Source organism: Drosophila kikkawai, chromosome 3R (genome assembly GCF_030179895.1).
Source record: "Drosophila kikkawai strain 14028-0561.14 chromosome 3R, DkikHiC1v2, whole genome shotgun sequence".
In the NCBI taxonomy this organism is placed as follows: Eukaryota; Metazoa; Arthropoda; class Insecta; order Diptera; family Drosophilidae; genus Drosophila; species Drosophila kikkawai.
Window position 1 is genome coordinate 1,399,525 of NC_091731.1, and position 17,277 is coordinate 1,416,801.

The 17,277-nt window shown below is 39.4% G+C and overlaps 1 protein-coding gene across 5 annotated transcripts in view; it reads left to right on the forward strand.

Annotated features, from left to right (window-relative positions):
* Positions 1-17,277, forward strand: part of nAChRalpha4 (nicotinic acetylcholine receptor alpha4) — a 511,483-nt gene that overhangs the window by 311,021 nt on the left and 183,185 nt on the right. For all 5 annotated transcript variants that reach the window (XM_070286891.1, XM_070286893.1, XM_070286892.1 and 2 more), the window contains one exon: positions 2,455-2,570. In XM_070286891.1, coding sequence (XP_070142992.1) covers positions 2,455-2,570 — 116 coding nt within the window. The remainder of the gene's footprint in view (positions 1-2,454; positions 2,571-17,277) is intronic.

Sequence of the window (17,277 nt, forward strand, 5' to 3'; positions counted from 1 at the left end):
AGTCTGACCGCAGTCTGCCTTACTTTCTGAAGCCAGATTTCCTCATCCAGCTCGAAATGCGCATTTTTGGGCCAGTTTTCCCCTTGGTCCTTCAGAAACGGTGGTCCAGTGAACCAGATTGACTGCCCGTTCTTGAGTCTCCACTACCCTATTTGCAACGAATGTCGACAACGAAGATGGATGAGATCGAATCCGAAGAGTAACTTCAGAATCCGACCAGTATACTATTTGTTCGATAGGGACTTTTAATAAGGGTTTGACTCTATGGCAGAGATCTGCGAGGTGAGCGCCACATAACTCAAGCCTAGGGAGCGTTTTGGTCTTGATCGGCGCTACCTTGGACTTTGAAGTCAAAACGATATTTTATAGCCTTGGCATTTTTGCTACGAATCTAGACGCAAGTTTCATAAGCTATCATGGATGCGTCGGCAAAGGCATGTAATTGTACCGGTGACATCGGGTCAATATGCACAAACCGAGGAATAGATATCTCATCAATTTTAGACAGGGTGCTTTTTAGCACATTCCATGCTGTTTCCAAATTCATCCCAATCTATCTTATTAAGCCAAAGTTCCTGCTATAGGATCTTTGCTTTATTTACAATGGGACTTAATAAGCCGAAGGGAGTCACTGATAGTATGTTCCGTCTTATTGCTCGGACACCCATGATAGGAGTGTCAATTTTTAACTGAAAGGCATCTTTATTGGGCAACTACGATATTCCTCACACCTTAGTTGACTCTGAATCCGAGATAGGTATAGACTTAACTGTGCTCTCAGATGCAGTGACCTTAGGTGAGTTCGAACACCACTTTGTCAATTCAAAATCTGCTGTTTGAAGAACCTGAGACACTTAAGACTTGAATGTCTTCAGCTCCTCTTCGCATGCAGCACCAGTTAGCATGTCATCGACGTAAAAATCGCAGATTAACTCAACATTTTCTAACCATGAACCATTACTGGGCGATAAATCTTCTTTACATCGGCAGTCAGGGCATACCTATGCAGCCGGGAGCGGAGTAGAGTGGAGTACAACTCTTCTTAAATTGTCGGTCCAACCATCAGGGTGTCATTTAAGGCCACCTGAGATGAAAAACGAAAATGACGCGTAGTTTTGTAGACGTACTCCGGGGCCTTAAAACACATTGATGAGGGATGATTTGCTCAAGCGACAAAAACCGACGATTTGCAACTTTAAAGGAGTTGCCCAACCCATTTGGATCAGACTTGAACGGCAGCCCAACTTCAAACCGACCTGATGACAATACCTGAGTAGTCTTCCTGTAATGGTCTTCACATAGAATTTTCTTTGGGTATGGCATTTTCTCTAGTGACCAAAACTTTTGTAGTGTTCTGTCAATCGATACTAACGGTTCTTCACTACAACTAAAACTATTCACAACTTGTTTCGGGACTGATGATTTGTATCTGCCCGAGCTTATCAGCTTTCAGCTCCGCTCCGCTCGTTTGATCAACCAAGCATGTTTGATTTTGTTAGCAGCTGACGAGAGCTGATTATTGGACTGTTTTTTTTTTTTTAATTTTCCCTGTTGAGCGCTTAAGTCATAGAAATTTCAATTTTTTACCAGTTATCAAGTAAAGTATTAAGTATTTTTTAATATTTCTTAAACTAAAAAATGTGATCAACTTTCCGAGATACAGGGTGCCGAAGTACACTAAAAAACATACTTTGTCAACAATATTCTGGCAAACTGGGTGGGCCGATTACGAAAATTTAAATGTCATTATGATCTGGATGATATTTTAATAGGATATTTTGAACATTGAACATTGAAAAATTAAAAAAATTCGTAGGTCATATTGGTTGAAAAACGATCAATTTCATCATCAGCTTCAGCTCTCTGTGTGCGCGGCTGCAAAAATGTAAGCTCGCTGATAAGCTGTCCGTGGATAAGCTCGCTCATCAGATTAGCCGTTAGCTCCACTTTCGGCCGCCAGTGTGCACGTGGCCTAAATGTATTATTTGTTTGATCCCAAATTGTTGTGTAAAATCATAAGCTTTAGGGGTACGAAATTGTCGGACTACAAAGGAAAACATGTCATCTTTAGTTGTTAATTTAATACGTTTTTGGTTTTATTAGTCTTTTAAATTGACTTTTCCTATACAACTCCTTTATATAAAAACCGTTTCTTTTTGAATATAGCATTTTTTCTCATTTTAATTTTTAAGTACTATATACAAAATGGTATAGATAAAATTTTATAATTGGTATTTTTATTTTTAATATCATATTTAAAATTTTTAATTTAAAAAAAGTGCATGTAAAATCGATGTATAACAAAAGAAAAATTATAATCCGTTTAGTTATCAGTACATTTAAAATCCGTAGTTTATTTTATGTGAATAATTTACCCACTGTTTTAATGAATGTTAATATAAAAAAAATTAATAATATATAATTATAACACATGAATTTCTCTCCCTTTCTTAGGTCGATCTGCGTCACATGGATGAACAAGTTGGTAGCAACGTTGTTGATGTTGGTGTCGACTTGTCCGAGTTTTATATGTCAGTTGAATGGGATATTCTTGAAGTGCCAGCTGTAAGGTAAGGATTTTTAATTAAATTTTATAAGAGGAAAGTTTGGCATGGATTATAATAATTTATACGTGTTCAATACATAAGCAAAATCAATTAAATCGTGATATTTCCGCCTATGTATCGATTATACTGGTCTCAAAACTGAATTTATCAACTACGTCATCTGCTTAAATACGGTGTATCAACACTGATAAATTTGATCAAAATATCAATTTCGAAACTTTTCGCAAAGTTATGGCTCTTGATCTCTTCAACTCTTAAATTAAAGGGTACTTACCGATGTAACTGGAGGGACTGCACTATGTGGAAATTGGCCATTTTTATGGTATTTAGTCATTTTATCAAACTTTAAATATTTAAATTTAAATTTTTTTGAGAAAATATTTAACTTTAAAGAGACCTATAAAAAATACATGTCTTTGTATTGCTGTACGTCCGATATATGTTGTAGAGGCATTCATTCTTATTAAAAGGCAATTTGTCTCAATGTGCACAAATCCGCACAATCTGCGTAATTTAATTTTTTTTGCAGATCATTTCGAGCAAATTTTACCAAGAAAAAACATTTTTCAAGTTCATTACATACAAATATTAATGTGTCAAATCATTTTACCTTTTTAAAAGGCAAAAGCAATTTTTTTTTTGCATTAATGTAAGTGCCAAATGGAAGTTATTAGCGAATTTGAAGGCCTGGACCTCTTTTATGAATAAATTGAGTATGAAAATTACGTTTTTTATTTCATATCTGACGAAGAGCTTGAAAATGAAGACAATGTATTTTTTTTATTGTGTTTATAAAATATATTGTTTGCTATAAAAGAAAAAATCACCTTATATACTTAAAAAAGAAAAAAAACGCCGAAGTTTGTATACCCTTGCAGATTGGTTTTCATATTTATGTCATAAATTATAATGCCGAAAACAGACACTAAACTGAGTTACATACCATTTTACCTATACTTATTATGTTTACAGTTTGACAGTTACAGTTATACATTCCCAGCTTTACATTTTCTCTACATCTGCGGATCGCTTCTATGGCTGCTATATGATATAGTTGTCCGACTTTCATAAAATGTATACCAAAATTCTATAATAATAAGTAAAGCTCATATCTCAGAGTAGATGAAAATACGTTGAAAAACAACGAAGATATAATTTTTTCTATTACTTTCCCTATCGTTCCTATGGCAGCTATAAGATATAGTCGTCCGATTTTCATAAATTTTTTACCAAAATTTTGAAATAATACCAGAAGCTCATGTGTCAAAGTAGATTAAAATACGTTGAAAAACAACGAAGTTATAATTTTTTTGATTAATTTCCCGATCGTTCCTATGGCAGCTATAAGATATAGTGGTCCGATTTTCATAAAATTTTTACCAAAATTCTGGAATAATATAAAAAGGCTATATCTCAAAAATGATGGAATAATATTGAAAAACAGCCAAGTTATAATTTTTTTTCTACAAATATATCGAACATTTGTATGGCAGCTATATGATATAGTCGTCCGATCCGGCCGGTTCTGACATATATAGCAGTGAGAGTATATAGAAGACTATATGCAATCAGATAGCTTTAAAACTGAGGGACTAGTTTGCGTAGAAACGGACAGACGGACGGACAGACGGACAGACGGACGGACAGACGGACATGGCTAGATCGACTCGGCTGTTGATGCTGATCAAGAATATATATACTTTATAGGGTCGGAAACGTCTCCTTCACTGCGTTGCAAACTTCTGACTGAAATTATAATACCCTGCAAGGGTATAAAAATCGTCAAGCTAAAGCGGAACCACGCCCATTTTTCCAAAATAATTTCCTTTTGAGAGCCCATAACTTTAATAAAAGAAACCGTTTCGAAATATACTACTTAGTTTAAAAGTTATTATTTAATACCATAGAAATGGCAAAATTCCCCATAGTGGACTGACAAAATAATTTGTTGCGCCCTTTACATAAACTCGAAAGTTAAGAGGCAATTTGGGGACAAATTGGAAGTTGTCGGTTTGAATTAGGGTTGTTGTTTTTTTAAAAAATATCGTATTGATGATATTTGCTGTTAAAAAAATATCACTCGATGATATTTGAAAATATCATAAAAAAATATCGATATATTGATTTTTTTTTATATTTTTTAATTTTTAGCAAAACTTGGATAAAGATTTCCTGTTTCTGAAAATTTGGGTAGATTTTGAGCCTAAAAATCGTTATATTTGATTTCATCAATCATTAACATCAAATAAGGGCCATTTGAGACATAATAGACTGTTTTGAATTTAAATTGTGAATAAAAGTCGTCGAACTTAAAATGCAAATATTATACCCGCTCTCAAGCAACTCTTATTTACGATCCTTGGTATAGAAAATAATAACATTTTGAAGGATATGGTATAGACCAATAAGTGGTTTTATTTAACAAAAATCAGTTTTTAACCCTCTAAGCCCCAAGCGAAGAAATATTAAAAAAAACGAAGTGTAATTATATTTTTTGGGGTAAATGGTAGCTTTTAATTTCAAAAATGACCTCAAAAAGTGTGTACTAATTGTAGTTTACCTGTAAATCGAACAGGGGTAAATAAGATAAATCACTGCTACAACGCACTATTTCTATAAAATTGCAAATATGCAACTTGATTTGGATTATTTAATATGTTACCTTCTAGAACAATAATTTTTATTTGGCTGATTTTGAAGATATTTCACTTTTATTGATAGACAAAAAAACACTATATGAAGCACACAAAAATTTTTGCGCGCGAATGCATGTTGCATGTAAACAACACGAAAAAAGTCCTGTTATAAAGCTTCAGAGAGCTTTGAAACCTTCTACTCATAAGTTCACATGTTTATTGTGAATTGACTAGTGTAATTAAAAAATTTAAAAGGCTCCCAGTTTTTTAGATAATACAAATTATCTAATAAGTGCCTTGAGGCACTCTTGGGTCTTAGAGGGTTAATGATTTAAGAAAAACTCGTTCGGTTACATGCTGGTCTGTCATAACTAAAATTAAGTTGTCACTAATGTATGTATAAGCTAGGATGTACATAAATTTCTGTGTGTGTGCATTCTTTCCCGCGAAAATTTACATTATATGTCTGTTTACACATGTATGTATGCAAGTTTGTGCGTGTATAGACATGTCTATATGCCTGCGCATTTTGATTTTAAAAGATCTGGAAAACACGCACAAACTTGCATACATACATGTGTAAAACGACATACACCGGTAAATTTCGCGGAAAAGAACGCACACACACAGAAATTTATGTACATATGTATGTACATCCCAGCACTTTGCATTTTGAGCATTTTAAAAAAGTATCTTGGTGCTTGTTTTTCTGGTGGGAAAGTAAGTTGGAAGAATTCCCACTACTTTTAATTATCTTTAAGCACAATGTGCATTTCGCTGTAATTCGATTGAATTCAGAATAAAATTCTTTTGCCGCACTCATAATCACACGCGTCTCTTTTTTCATGTTTGGCTTAAGAGTGACCAAATATAAAAATATCGGAAATATCATCTCAAAAAAATATCATTATCGCCTATTTTTGCCCAAAAAATATCGCGATGATAATATTTTTTTTAAGAGAAAAAATATCGATATTTTGATATTTAGATATATTTCCGACATTCCTAGTTTGAATTGAAGAATACATGACTTAAATAGTTGAGTGGATTCTATGGCCGCTAAGGTTCTATGACGCTAAGAATGGAATGAAACGTGCTTAGGGTTTTGAAAGTTCTGTTATATTTGTAAAGATAGCTCCCACAATGAGACCGAGCACAAAAAAATCAAGATACAGGCAGAGTCTTGAGGCCGGTCATTTCTAGGAAAGTCAAACAATTTTCGAAAGGTTAGTTAGATTTTCCCACTTTGAATGGTGAGTGGTATGACGGTAATAATTTTGCCTCTAGCCTTTACATTTAAAAGATAGCTTAACGACATTTGTAAGCAGTGGATATATTAAAATATAAATTTTTCAGGTTGTGTCTGTCAGTACTTTATAGTCAAATCGGTTACAAGGATCAAGGACACGAGGGTAATCTCCGCTTTGGTTCGGCTTCGGTCACTTTGTTTTTCGTGTCGCCGAGCCTTGATCGTTCCAAGGTCCGAAGCAACGTTTAGACGACTTCTAAGCCGAATCCAATTACCGTTCACAACAGTCCAGGCCTAAGTTTCCGGTCTCAATCAGACATTTGCCGATTAATCAACGAACCTCTGTTCTTTTTCTATGCGCGCTCCCTCCAGACCCGAGCTGCATTTCTTAACTGGCTGAAAATCTTCCATCGAACCCGCTTTTGCAAGGTCCCCTAAGGAAACTACCTGACCTCCCCTTAGCGGATCCAAATTTTTCCAAGAGCTCAGAAATCCAGATCCTGATATCCTTTTTTCTCTGCTCCAGATCATCATTATAAATGTTGAAGTATATGTTTTTAAGTTGAAATATTAATATAATTCCAAAAACAGTTTGCCGATGTCATGGTCAACGACATCTTCGCTATCGCACGAACTAAAATATTATATTATATTTTTGAATATTTTTTGTTGTTTTGCTATGTAAAATAAACACATTTTGGAAATATTTTAGTTGGTGCTATAGACCAGTATGTTGAAAATCTTCTAGTGCTACTTCCAAGACGCCGTTTTGAGAAACGAATATCGACAAAATCCTTTTGAACATATATATAAGTTATAGAAGCGAATTATAGGAATCACATTTTTCGTGTTTTTAAAACCGGATCAAGCACCAACAAATATAGTTCTTAACGAGGTGAAAAACCAACTGAAAATATTTTCAAAAACTAATATTTTATACATGACTCAACAAGAGAGGGAGACGAGAAGAACAGAGGGGCAATCAAGCAGGAGCGAAAGCTTGAGCGTAAGAGCTCGCCGAAAACGGTGCTCTGAGCAATGGGAAATCCATCGTCAAGCTTTAGGAACCCCAGTTGGATCAGCTTTTTTTTTTTACTAGGGAGATGGTTGCCGAGCGGTGGAATTGCTCATCCGCGAGACGGATGTAGCAGGACTTTGCCCTTGTGGCGTCGCTCAGAGCCCTAATAAGAGTTCGGATCTTCAAGCTGAAATCGAGCTTCAATACGACCTCGAGCTCAGAGCAGACCTTGTCGTCTCCGAGCTGCGTTATGGGCAGCCGGAAAGATTGGTCTTCATGCATGTGCAGTCGTCTTCGCTACGGCAGGTTTCCTGAGATTGTGCGAGGCAATTCGAGCAGTACTTGTCAATAAGCACTGCTGCTAACTAAGGCTTGGGCGGTGTGAAAACCTGGAGCCATTGTAGAAAACGGGTTCTGCGATAATACAAAAAAAAAAAAAATTATTGTAAGTTTAGAGCGGATGATTTCTTATTCTCCCCAGGAGTATGAACTTATGGACTGGGCTCTTTATGTGGGGATCTCACCAACTAGAATGCAATCATCGGCTCCTGGGAAGACAAACGATTCTGTGGAGCCGCCAATCTAGAGGTCGGACATTGCCATTTGTTGCGTTTGTTGAGTTCCACCGTGCACTCAACTGCTGCTGTTGAGCCTTGAGGTGTTGCCATTGATGTAGTATCGACTTGGCTTCGCCCTTGATCTCGGGCTCAGCCGTGGAAAGCAACGGAAAGGGATGTTCGAACATCGGGGAAAGGAGTCTTGCGATTCATCGCCTCTTTGGCGCTTCTAAGTCGGAAGGGATGCTACCCGATTTGGAGTACCATTGGAGATCGGCCCCGTCAACACCCACCCGAATATGGCCTTGACCCAGAAGCAAGCCGCAAATATTTTTTCGGGTACCATCCATTATCACGGACGGTAAAATATCAGACCCGATCAGGATGTCTATTCGAGAGCTATCGAAAATGGTCGGGTCTGCCCAACGGAGACCGGGCAAGTCCTTAAAGGAATTCTGGGGGATCGGATAGGAGGGCAGTTTTGCAATACGTACATATCAAGGGGAACTTGCGACACCAAGCACGTGATTGTTCATGTTAGCAGTTAGTAGGCGCAAAGGAGATAAATGGAAAAGGATGCGAGGAAACTACTACTGGCGTGCTTCCGGATTGGCTGCTTGCATGCGTACTAAGTGGGTTAAGATTAAAGTTTTTAGTTTTTGAGGCTATCAACATTACAAGTTATGGTGTACAAATCATTGTAATTTGCACAAAGGACTCTAAAGGGTTCATGCAATTCAAAGGATGTTCTACAGTGGGGCAAAACTAATGGTAAAAAGGATCTAGTGTTTCTACTCGGCACTTGCAAATTAAGCTGACCCAGCCAGTCAGCACTTTCTACGTCACCGCGGATTAGGTTATAGATAAACCTAACACGTGGCATGGTTCTATGATTAAGTTAATTAAGTTAATTTGGTTGCCTGCTCAGTATCTACTTGTAGGCCCGGCTTGTTCGAAGAGCGAATTGTGAAATGACATAGCCTAGTCGACTTCGCGGAAACCAATTGGTTTAGTCTTGAGACTTGGGTCTGGATATTGCGGAATGGCAACTTCATGAGGTTGTCATGGCGTTCAGAAATGAACGTCGCCTCGGATCCAGAGACGATTAAAGCTTGTGCTTGGTAGGTCTTGCCCAAATGGCACACAGCTGCAGTGCCAGAGGCGAGCATAAGTCAGACCCTTTTGGTTTGGTGCTGACTTTTGTTTCGAAGGATCGGGACTGCTTGAGTCGGCTTCATATTCTTCAATTCTTCCTTCAAAGTGAACGGACGTGTTTTTTTCTTGCGCTCCCGATTTGTGTAGAATATGCCTAAAAACCTCCGGGGTTTACTAACATTTAATATTTGGTGTTTCAAATAATCCCCGTTCACTTCACTATTTAATTCAATTTAAATTGCATTTTAGTTTGGGCTGCTGCGGTTGCTATGCATTTTGCTCTTTTTGCTTTCCCTTTTGTGCCTTTAGCGTTTCTTGTTGTTTGCGTTGCCGCGACAGCTATAAACGGTTCTACTCAGTGCTTATCTCTCGCTCTCCTGCTCTTTGCCCCCCCGCTCATCAAGTGCCGCTGCACGTAATCTCTTGCGCCCTCTCTTAAATAGTGGAAGTACAGTGGTAAGTCCTTAAAATGTCCCATAATATGGTCTGCTTCGCAAAAAATTGTAAGAAAAATATTACTTACGGCGAACTCACCATCACCTGTTGGCTGTGTGACAACATAGTACATGCCAAGTGCATTGGCGTTGTTGCACGGACAGTAGATGACGTGGCCAAAAATATCGGCGTACGTTACTGCTGCGAGGCCTGCCGCGAGGTGGAAAGGGAAATGATGTCTTTTATGCGGCAAACCAGGGGTGGTTTTAAAGAGCTATTATTGAGTTTTCGCAAAACTCAAAATATGCTCTTGACGCTGGATACTCAATTTAATAGCCTCAAGCTGTTAAATGAGTCTCCTAGGCGCAAAAAAACCGCAACTGGTGGGCAGCATATTGGCGGATCCCAGCCACCAGTGATAGGCACTGCACAGCAGCCTCCCTCGACTCTGCCCCCGACCCCGGGAAAAATTCCAAGAGTCCTGAGATCGAGCGCTAAAAAAGATTCGGTACCCGAATGCGTCGCGGGTGCGACCGTGCCCCCGGTGTTGCCCAGTTCCGTTTTGTCCACTGGGGGGTCCCAACTGTTGTCTCAGCCCTCTCAGAGCCCTAATCCCAGTCCCTGCCAGGGTATTAGGCCCGGACTACCGGCCGAAAGTGGTATGGCGGCTCAGTCTGCCGTGCCAAAACCCCTTACGGCAGTTCCACCAACAAAACAGTTATTTGTTTCTCGGCTTTCCCCTGATCAGACATCGGAAGATGTCATAGCTTTTATCCAAGGCAAAGTAAAAGTCGATAGGGAAAAAATTAAGGTGGAAAAATTTAAATTTCCCTACCCCAGGAACATTTCGTCTTTCAAGATAAATGTTCCTGACGAAGTCTTTGGCACTCTATGCTCTGCCCAAAACTGGCCACAGTATGTGGTTGTCAAAGAGTTTGAAGGTACGAAAAAGAAAAAGCGGCCTGTAGGAATTACTCTTCCTAGGCCAGATTTGCCCAATGCTCCGTCTACGTCTTCCAATTCCGTCCCAAAAAACTAACCAGTTCCCTTGGTATTTCCTATCAGAATGCAAGAGGCTTACGCAGTAAGCTTCCTAAATTGTATTTTGACAGCGTCGAGCAAGTCAGTACTTTCCACGTCACCACGGATTAAGTTGTATATGAATGTAATTAGTAAGAGTCTACTAGAATAAGACGGTAACCTCTGGTTTGCATCCCAGTTTAAACCGCGTAAAGCGAAAAGTAAGAAGTTCTTTTGAACCGATTCTATGCGTTTACTGTGGACGCCGTACTGAGGGCTCCAAACGCAGGATCCATATTCTAAGATAGGACGAACAAGTGAAGTATATAAAGATTTTGTAACATAGGGGTCATTGAATTCCTTTGACCACCGTTTAATGAAACCAAGCACACCCCTGGCTTTATTCACCATGCACGAAATATGATCGATAAAGTCAAGTTTAGGATCCAGACGGACACCTAAATCATCAACTATATTAATTTTTTCCAAAGAGCAGCAGTTCAGCGTATAAGTTGCAGGCTTAGAAACGACACGGGAGAATGTTATTAGCTTGCATTTAGAGCTATTTAAGTTTAATAAGTTCACGCTGCACCATGTTTTAAAATTGTTAAGATCTGTCTGTAAGTCTGACTGGCAAGTAGCGTCGTTTTATTGCACACAACTCTTGACGTCATCAGCGTACATAAGTACTCTGAAGTTGCTCAAAACTTCGGGAAGATCGTTGATAAATAATGTAAAAAATAGGGGACCCAAATGACTCCCTTGCGGGACGCCAGATGTAACCCTAAGAACATTAGATAGTTTATTTTTAAAAATGACCTTTTGCATCCTGCCATTTAGATAACAATAGATCCAATTAAGAAGATCAATCGGAAATCCCATTAAATCGAGTTTTCGAACAAGAAGAGAATGGTTAATAGAGTCAAATGCTTTACTGAAATCAGTATAGATTACATCTGTCTGAAAGTTATTTCGGTAGCCCTTTATAATAAAGGAAGTGAGCTCCAAAAGATTGGTTGTAATTGATCTTCGCCTAATAAAACCATGTTAACATGGAGAAATAATTGACCTACACATGTGCTGCAGATGAGGAGTTATAACATTTTCGAACAGTTTAGGGATGACCGACAACTTAGAGATTCCTATGTAATTGTTGGCCTCCAATTTGCTACCTTTTTTATGGAGAGGAATGACGAATGATTCCTTCCAAATACGGGAAACTGGGAGGTATCTAAGGATAAGGTAAACAATTTCAGAAGGGGATTGCACAGGGCTTCGGCACAATTTCTAAGCACACAGCAAGGTATTCCGTCGGGACCTGGCAAAAAAACTGGCTTACACGATGAAGATCTAAAGGAAGAGAGCTTTCGTTTAAGGTAGGACTGAAGATTTGGTTCGATTTGGGGATGATGTAGGAATAAGCCTGATTTGGGTCTATTAAGTTGGAGTAAGTGGTTTGAAAAACCTGAGCATAAAAGATCGGCTATTGCCTGATCATTATCTGCTGTTGCATGTGTATAGATCGGACCAGTTGTAATCAATTATGAAATTATTCAGCCGTACGAAATCCGTCTTGCTAAAGCAGAAGACTTCTTGTGCTGGACATACAGATTTATTCCGTGAAACAGTCCCCATGTCGATAGTCACATCGAAAGTGGGAGGATAGGGATCAGAGACCTAGCTTTTTACCATTAGTTTCGCCCCACTGTAGAACATCCTTTGAATTGCATGAACCTTTTAGAGTCCTTTGTGCAAATTACAATAATTTGTACACCATAACTTGTAATGTTGATAGCCTCCCAAAACTAAAAACTTTAATCTTAACCCACTTAGTACGCATGCAAGCAACCAATCCAGCAGCACGCCAGTAGTAGTTTCCTCGCATTCTTTTCCATTAATTTCCCTCGCGCCTACTAACTGCTAACATTAACAAGCACGTGCTTGGTGTCGCAAGTTCCACTTGATACGTACTGGACATAGTGCATCAAAGTCTTGCAATATAGCGCTATGGTGGCCTATCTACTACATTGGCCTTCCACGTCAGCTTGCTGTCAAGTACAATGCCGAGGTATTTAAGTTGTGTTTTCCGGGTCAGCCTGGTTTTGTTAATTTTCGGGGGGATCCATTGCGGCACCTTGTATTTCTTGGTGAAAAGAATAAGGTCCATCTTATCCGCATTGATATTGAGTCCTACCTTCTCCGCCCACTCACATATCTACCTGAGTGTTGTTTCCATGATCGAGCTGAGGGTCGATGGACAGACTCCCGTGATAATTATGCTTATTGCATCCGCATAAGCTGTTATCTTTGGTGCTTTCCTCTCGAATCTCTTGATTAGGTCGTCTACCACCAGATTCCATAGGAGGGGCGACAGAACCCCACCTTGCGGAGTGCCTTTGTGCGCTCCTCTCACCACGGAAGCGGTGCTGATTGTACCCGGCGGCAACTTAGAAGATTTTTTATCCACAAGTTGATAGCGGGGGACGAATTGGTCGCTTCTAGCGACCATTATAGCCATTATAGCGATCCGTGCTAACGTCCATTATAGCGTCCGTGCTAACGTTGTTGAATGCCCCAGATATGTCCACAAACACTTCAAGTGCATATTCCTTATTGTTTAGGGCTCTGTCAATGGTGGCTACCAACGAATGTAGAGCCGTCTCCACTGATTTTCCCTTCGTGTAGGCGTGCTGGTTGGTCGACAGTTGTCTCCCTACATCGTTCCTAATGTATAGGTCCAGCAGCTTTTCCAGCGTTTTAAGTAAGAATGAGGTGAGGCTTATCGGTCTGTAATCCTTGGGGCTCATGTGGCTGCACTTTCCTGCTTTGGGCAGGAAGACAATCCGAGAGGTCCTCCATTGGATAGAGATATAGCCCGTGCTTAAACAAGCTGTATATATTGCGTAGAGCCATGGGGTGATCACTTCCTTGGTCGCCTGTAGCATGGCTGAGAATATTCCATCTAGTCCTGGTGCTTTTATCCTCGCAAAGGAGTCTATAGCCCAGTGGATTCTACTAGAGGATATTAGACCGTTTGGGAGATGCTCTTCGCCAGTTGCTAGGTCCTGGTGCTTATTTGCATCGGGTACCTCAGTGCATCCTGGGAAATGCGCATGCATTAGTGCTGTTAGGGCCTCTTCGGTGCCATCATTCCACTGTCCGTCGTCGCGTTTGAGCTGACTCTGTATGGTTGGCTGCTTCGATAGCAGCTTCCGGAGTCTAGCCGTTTCCGGGGCAGTCTCTATATTGGAGCAGAAGTTTCTCCATGAGTTTCTCTGCGCCTTGCGTATTTCCTTCTTGTAGTCCCTAAGTAGGACTTTGCATTCCTCATTGATGATATCATCTTTCGCCGGCTTGACGATTTTTAAGAATTCTTTTAGTTTGTTGCGTCGGTCCCTATTCCACCAGGGTGGCCTGGTCCTCTTTCTCGTGTCCGATATAGGGCATGATGCGTGGTACGCATCCAGCAGTTCTTTGGAGAGGGTCTCAATGGACTTTTCTATGTCATCCGCGGATTCTACTATGCCCGGAGAGATCGCGAGCCGTGTCGCAATAGTTTCCTTGAACTTTCCCCAGTTCGTATTCCGGGGGTTCCTGAAGACTGATTGTTTTGGAGAGTGTTCGAATGCGTATTGGAACCGTATGTACTTATGATCTGAGAAGGATGGTCTCTCAAGGACTCTCCATTCTGATACCAAAGTACCTTGTCCCCTTACCAGAGTAAGATCTAGCACGTTTGAGGAGGTGGGACCTACATAGGTGTGTTCCTCCCCCACGTTTGCTATACTCAGGTTGGTTGAGAGTATAAAGTCTAAAAGAGACTCACCTCTGTCGTTTATGTCGGGGCTTCCCCATACACAGTGGTGCGCGTTGGCGTCTGCACCCACGAGCAGTTGCTGGTCCTTCGGGCTGGCTTCTACCAGGCTCATGAGTTCTTCTGGTGGGGCCGTTCTGTCGTGTGCCATGTAGTAGGAAGCTACCAAAAGGCGTTTTTCCCGCTATCTAGCATCACCACGGTCAGGTCATCAGATTTGTAGTAAGGTTAGCGTGTAGACCCTTCCGTACAAGTACGGTGGTTCTATTCCTGCTTACCGTTGGTGGATGGAGCAAATTGTAATTTGCGGACTTTAGTCCGGCGATGGCATTGCCTGAGGCGATCCATGGCTCCTGGACCAAAGCTATGTCGGCGGATCCTTGCTCCATGGCTATGAGGAGTTCCGCCGACGCGACCTTGCCCTTATGGAGGTTGAGCTGCAGCACCCTGAGTGTCATGGGTACTGGGCTCACCTCCATACGACGGGTTGACTACTACGGTCAGGTCACCGTCCTCTCCTTCGTCGGACTCATCCAGCGGCATTAACCGGTCAGCATCCACGATGGTTTCCAGACCAAGATCCTTCTCCACCACATCTGCCTTCAGGGTGTGAGCATCCTTATCCCAGTTGTGGCGCTTTTTGAGGCGCAGCTATACGCTATGTTATTATTTTCTATACCAAGGATCGTAAATAAGAGTTGCTTGAGAGCGGGTATAATATTTGCATTTTAAGTTCGACGACTTTTATTCACAATTTAAATTCAAAACAGTCTATTATGTCTCAAATGGCCCTTATTTGATGTTAATGATTGATGAAATCAAATATAACGATTTTTAGGCTCAAAATCTACCCAAATTTTCAGAAACAGGAAATCTTTATCCAAGTTTTGCTAAAAATTAAAAAATATAAAAAAAAATCAATATATCGATATTTTTTTATGATATTTTCAAATATCATCGAGTGATATTTTTTTAACAGCAAATATCATCAATACGATATTTTTTAAAAAAACAACAACCCTAATTCAAACCGACAACTTCCAATTTGTCCCCAAATTGCCTCTTAACTTTCGAGTTTATGTAAAGGGCGCAACAAATTATTTTGTCAGTCCACTATGGGGAATTTTGCCATTTCTATGGTATTAAATAATAACTTTTAAACTAAGTAGTATATTTCGAAACGGTTTCTTTTATTAAAGTTATGGGCTCTCAAAAGGAAATTATTTTGGAAAAATGGGCGTGGTTCCGCTTTAGCTTGACGATTTTTATACCCTTGCAGGGTATTATAATTTCAGTCAGAAGTTTGCAACGCAGTGAAGGAGACGTTTCCGACCCTATAAAGTATATATATTCTTGATCAGCATCAACAGCCGAGTCGATCTAGCCATGTCCGTCTGTCCGTCCGTCTGTCCGTCTGTCCGTCTGTCCGTCCGTCTGTCCGTTTCTACGCAAACTAGTCCCTCAGTTTTAAAGCTATCTGATTGCATATAGTCTTCTATATACTCTCACTGCTATATATGTCAGAACCGGCCGGATCGGACGACTATATCATATAGCTGCCATACAAATGTTCGATATATTTGTAGAAAAAAAATTATAACTTGGCTGTTTTTCAATATTATTCCATCATTTTTGAGATATAGCCTTTTTATATTATTCCAGAATTTTGGTAAAAATTTTATGAAAATCGGACCACTATATCTTATAGCTGCCATAGGAACGATCGGGAAATTAATCAAAAAAATTATAACTTCGTTGTTTTTCAACGTATTTTAATCTACTTTGACACATGAGCTTCTGGTATTATTTCAAAATTTTGGTAAAAAATTTATGAAAATCGGACGACTATATCTTATAGCTGCCATAGGAACGATAGGGAAAGTAATAGAAAAAATTATATCTTCGTTGTTTTTCAACGTATTTTCATATACTTTGTGATATAAGCTTATTTTATTATTCTAGAATTTTGGTATAAATTTCATAAAAATCGGACAATTATATCATATAGCTGCCATAGAAGCGATCGGTAGATGTAGAGAAAATGTATAGGTGTGAATGTAAAACTGTAACTGTCAAACTGTAAACATAATAAGTATAGGTAAAATGTAATGAAATAATACCTGCAAGGGTATACGAACTTCGGCGTGCCAAACATAAATTTAAAGGATTCTGGAAGAATATTTATGCAAGAATACTTCGACAAGGAATTCAGAAAATCATAGTAATACGCCGCGAATGGCGGCTTTTTTTTTACCTTTTACGGTCGGTGTGACCGTAGTCGTGTTACCAAAATAATCCAAGCAAAATTACACATATAGTGGTCTCTTTCAAGTTTCTAATGAAGTAGCTAATTAATGAAAACTGCATTAGAGTGTTATAGGGCTATAAGCCATGATAGAATTATACAAGGTAGTCCCGTCGGCAACATCTGGTACACTACAACTTATAACAATGAGTGCGAGTGAGAGCAGTTCTGACTAATGAGTGCGAGTGGGACGACAATAGAGTGTGAGTTTTAACCCTTAGGTTTCGGGTGGGGGTTGAAGTCGCTTTCTATAATAAAACGAGTTTGAATATTTTGTAATATTATTTTATATTTAATAATTCTGTAATAAAACGAGTTGGAATATTTTTTGTAATTATATTTTTAATAATTATACAATAAAACGAGTTTAAAATAAAAATTTCACGCCGTGCACATGCCGTCGGCAACATTTGCAAAAAGTCATTTCCAACTAAGGGTTAAAAACTCGAAATAAAATGCTTCCGCACACAACCTTTCCCTTCAACAAGCGAGCACGCACTGAAAATCCGAACGATTTCAGC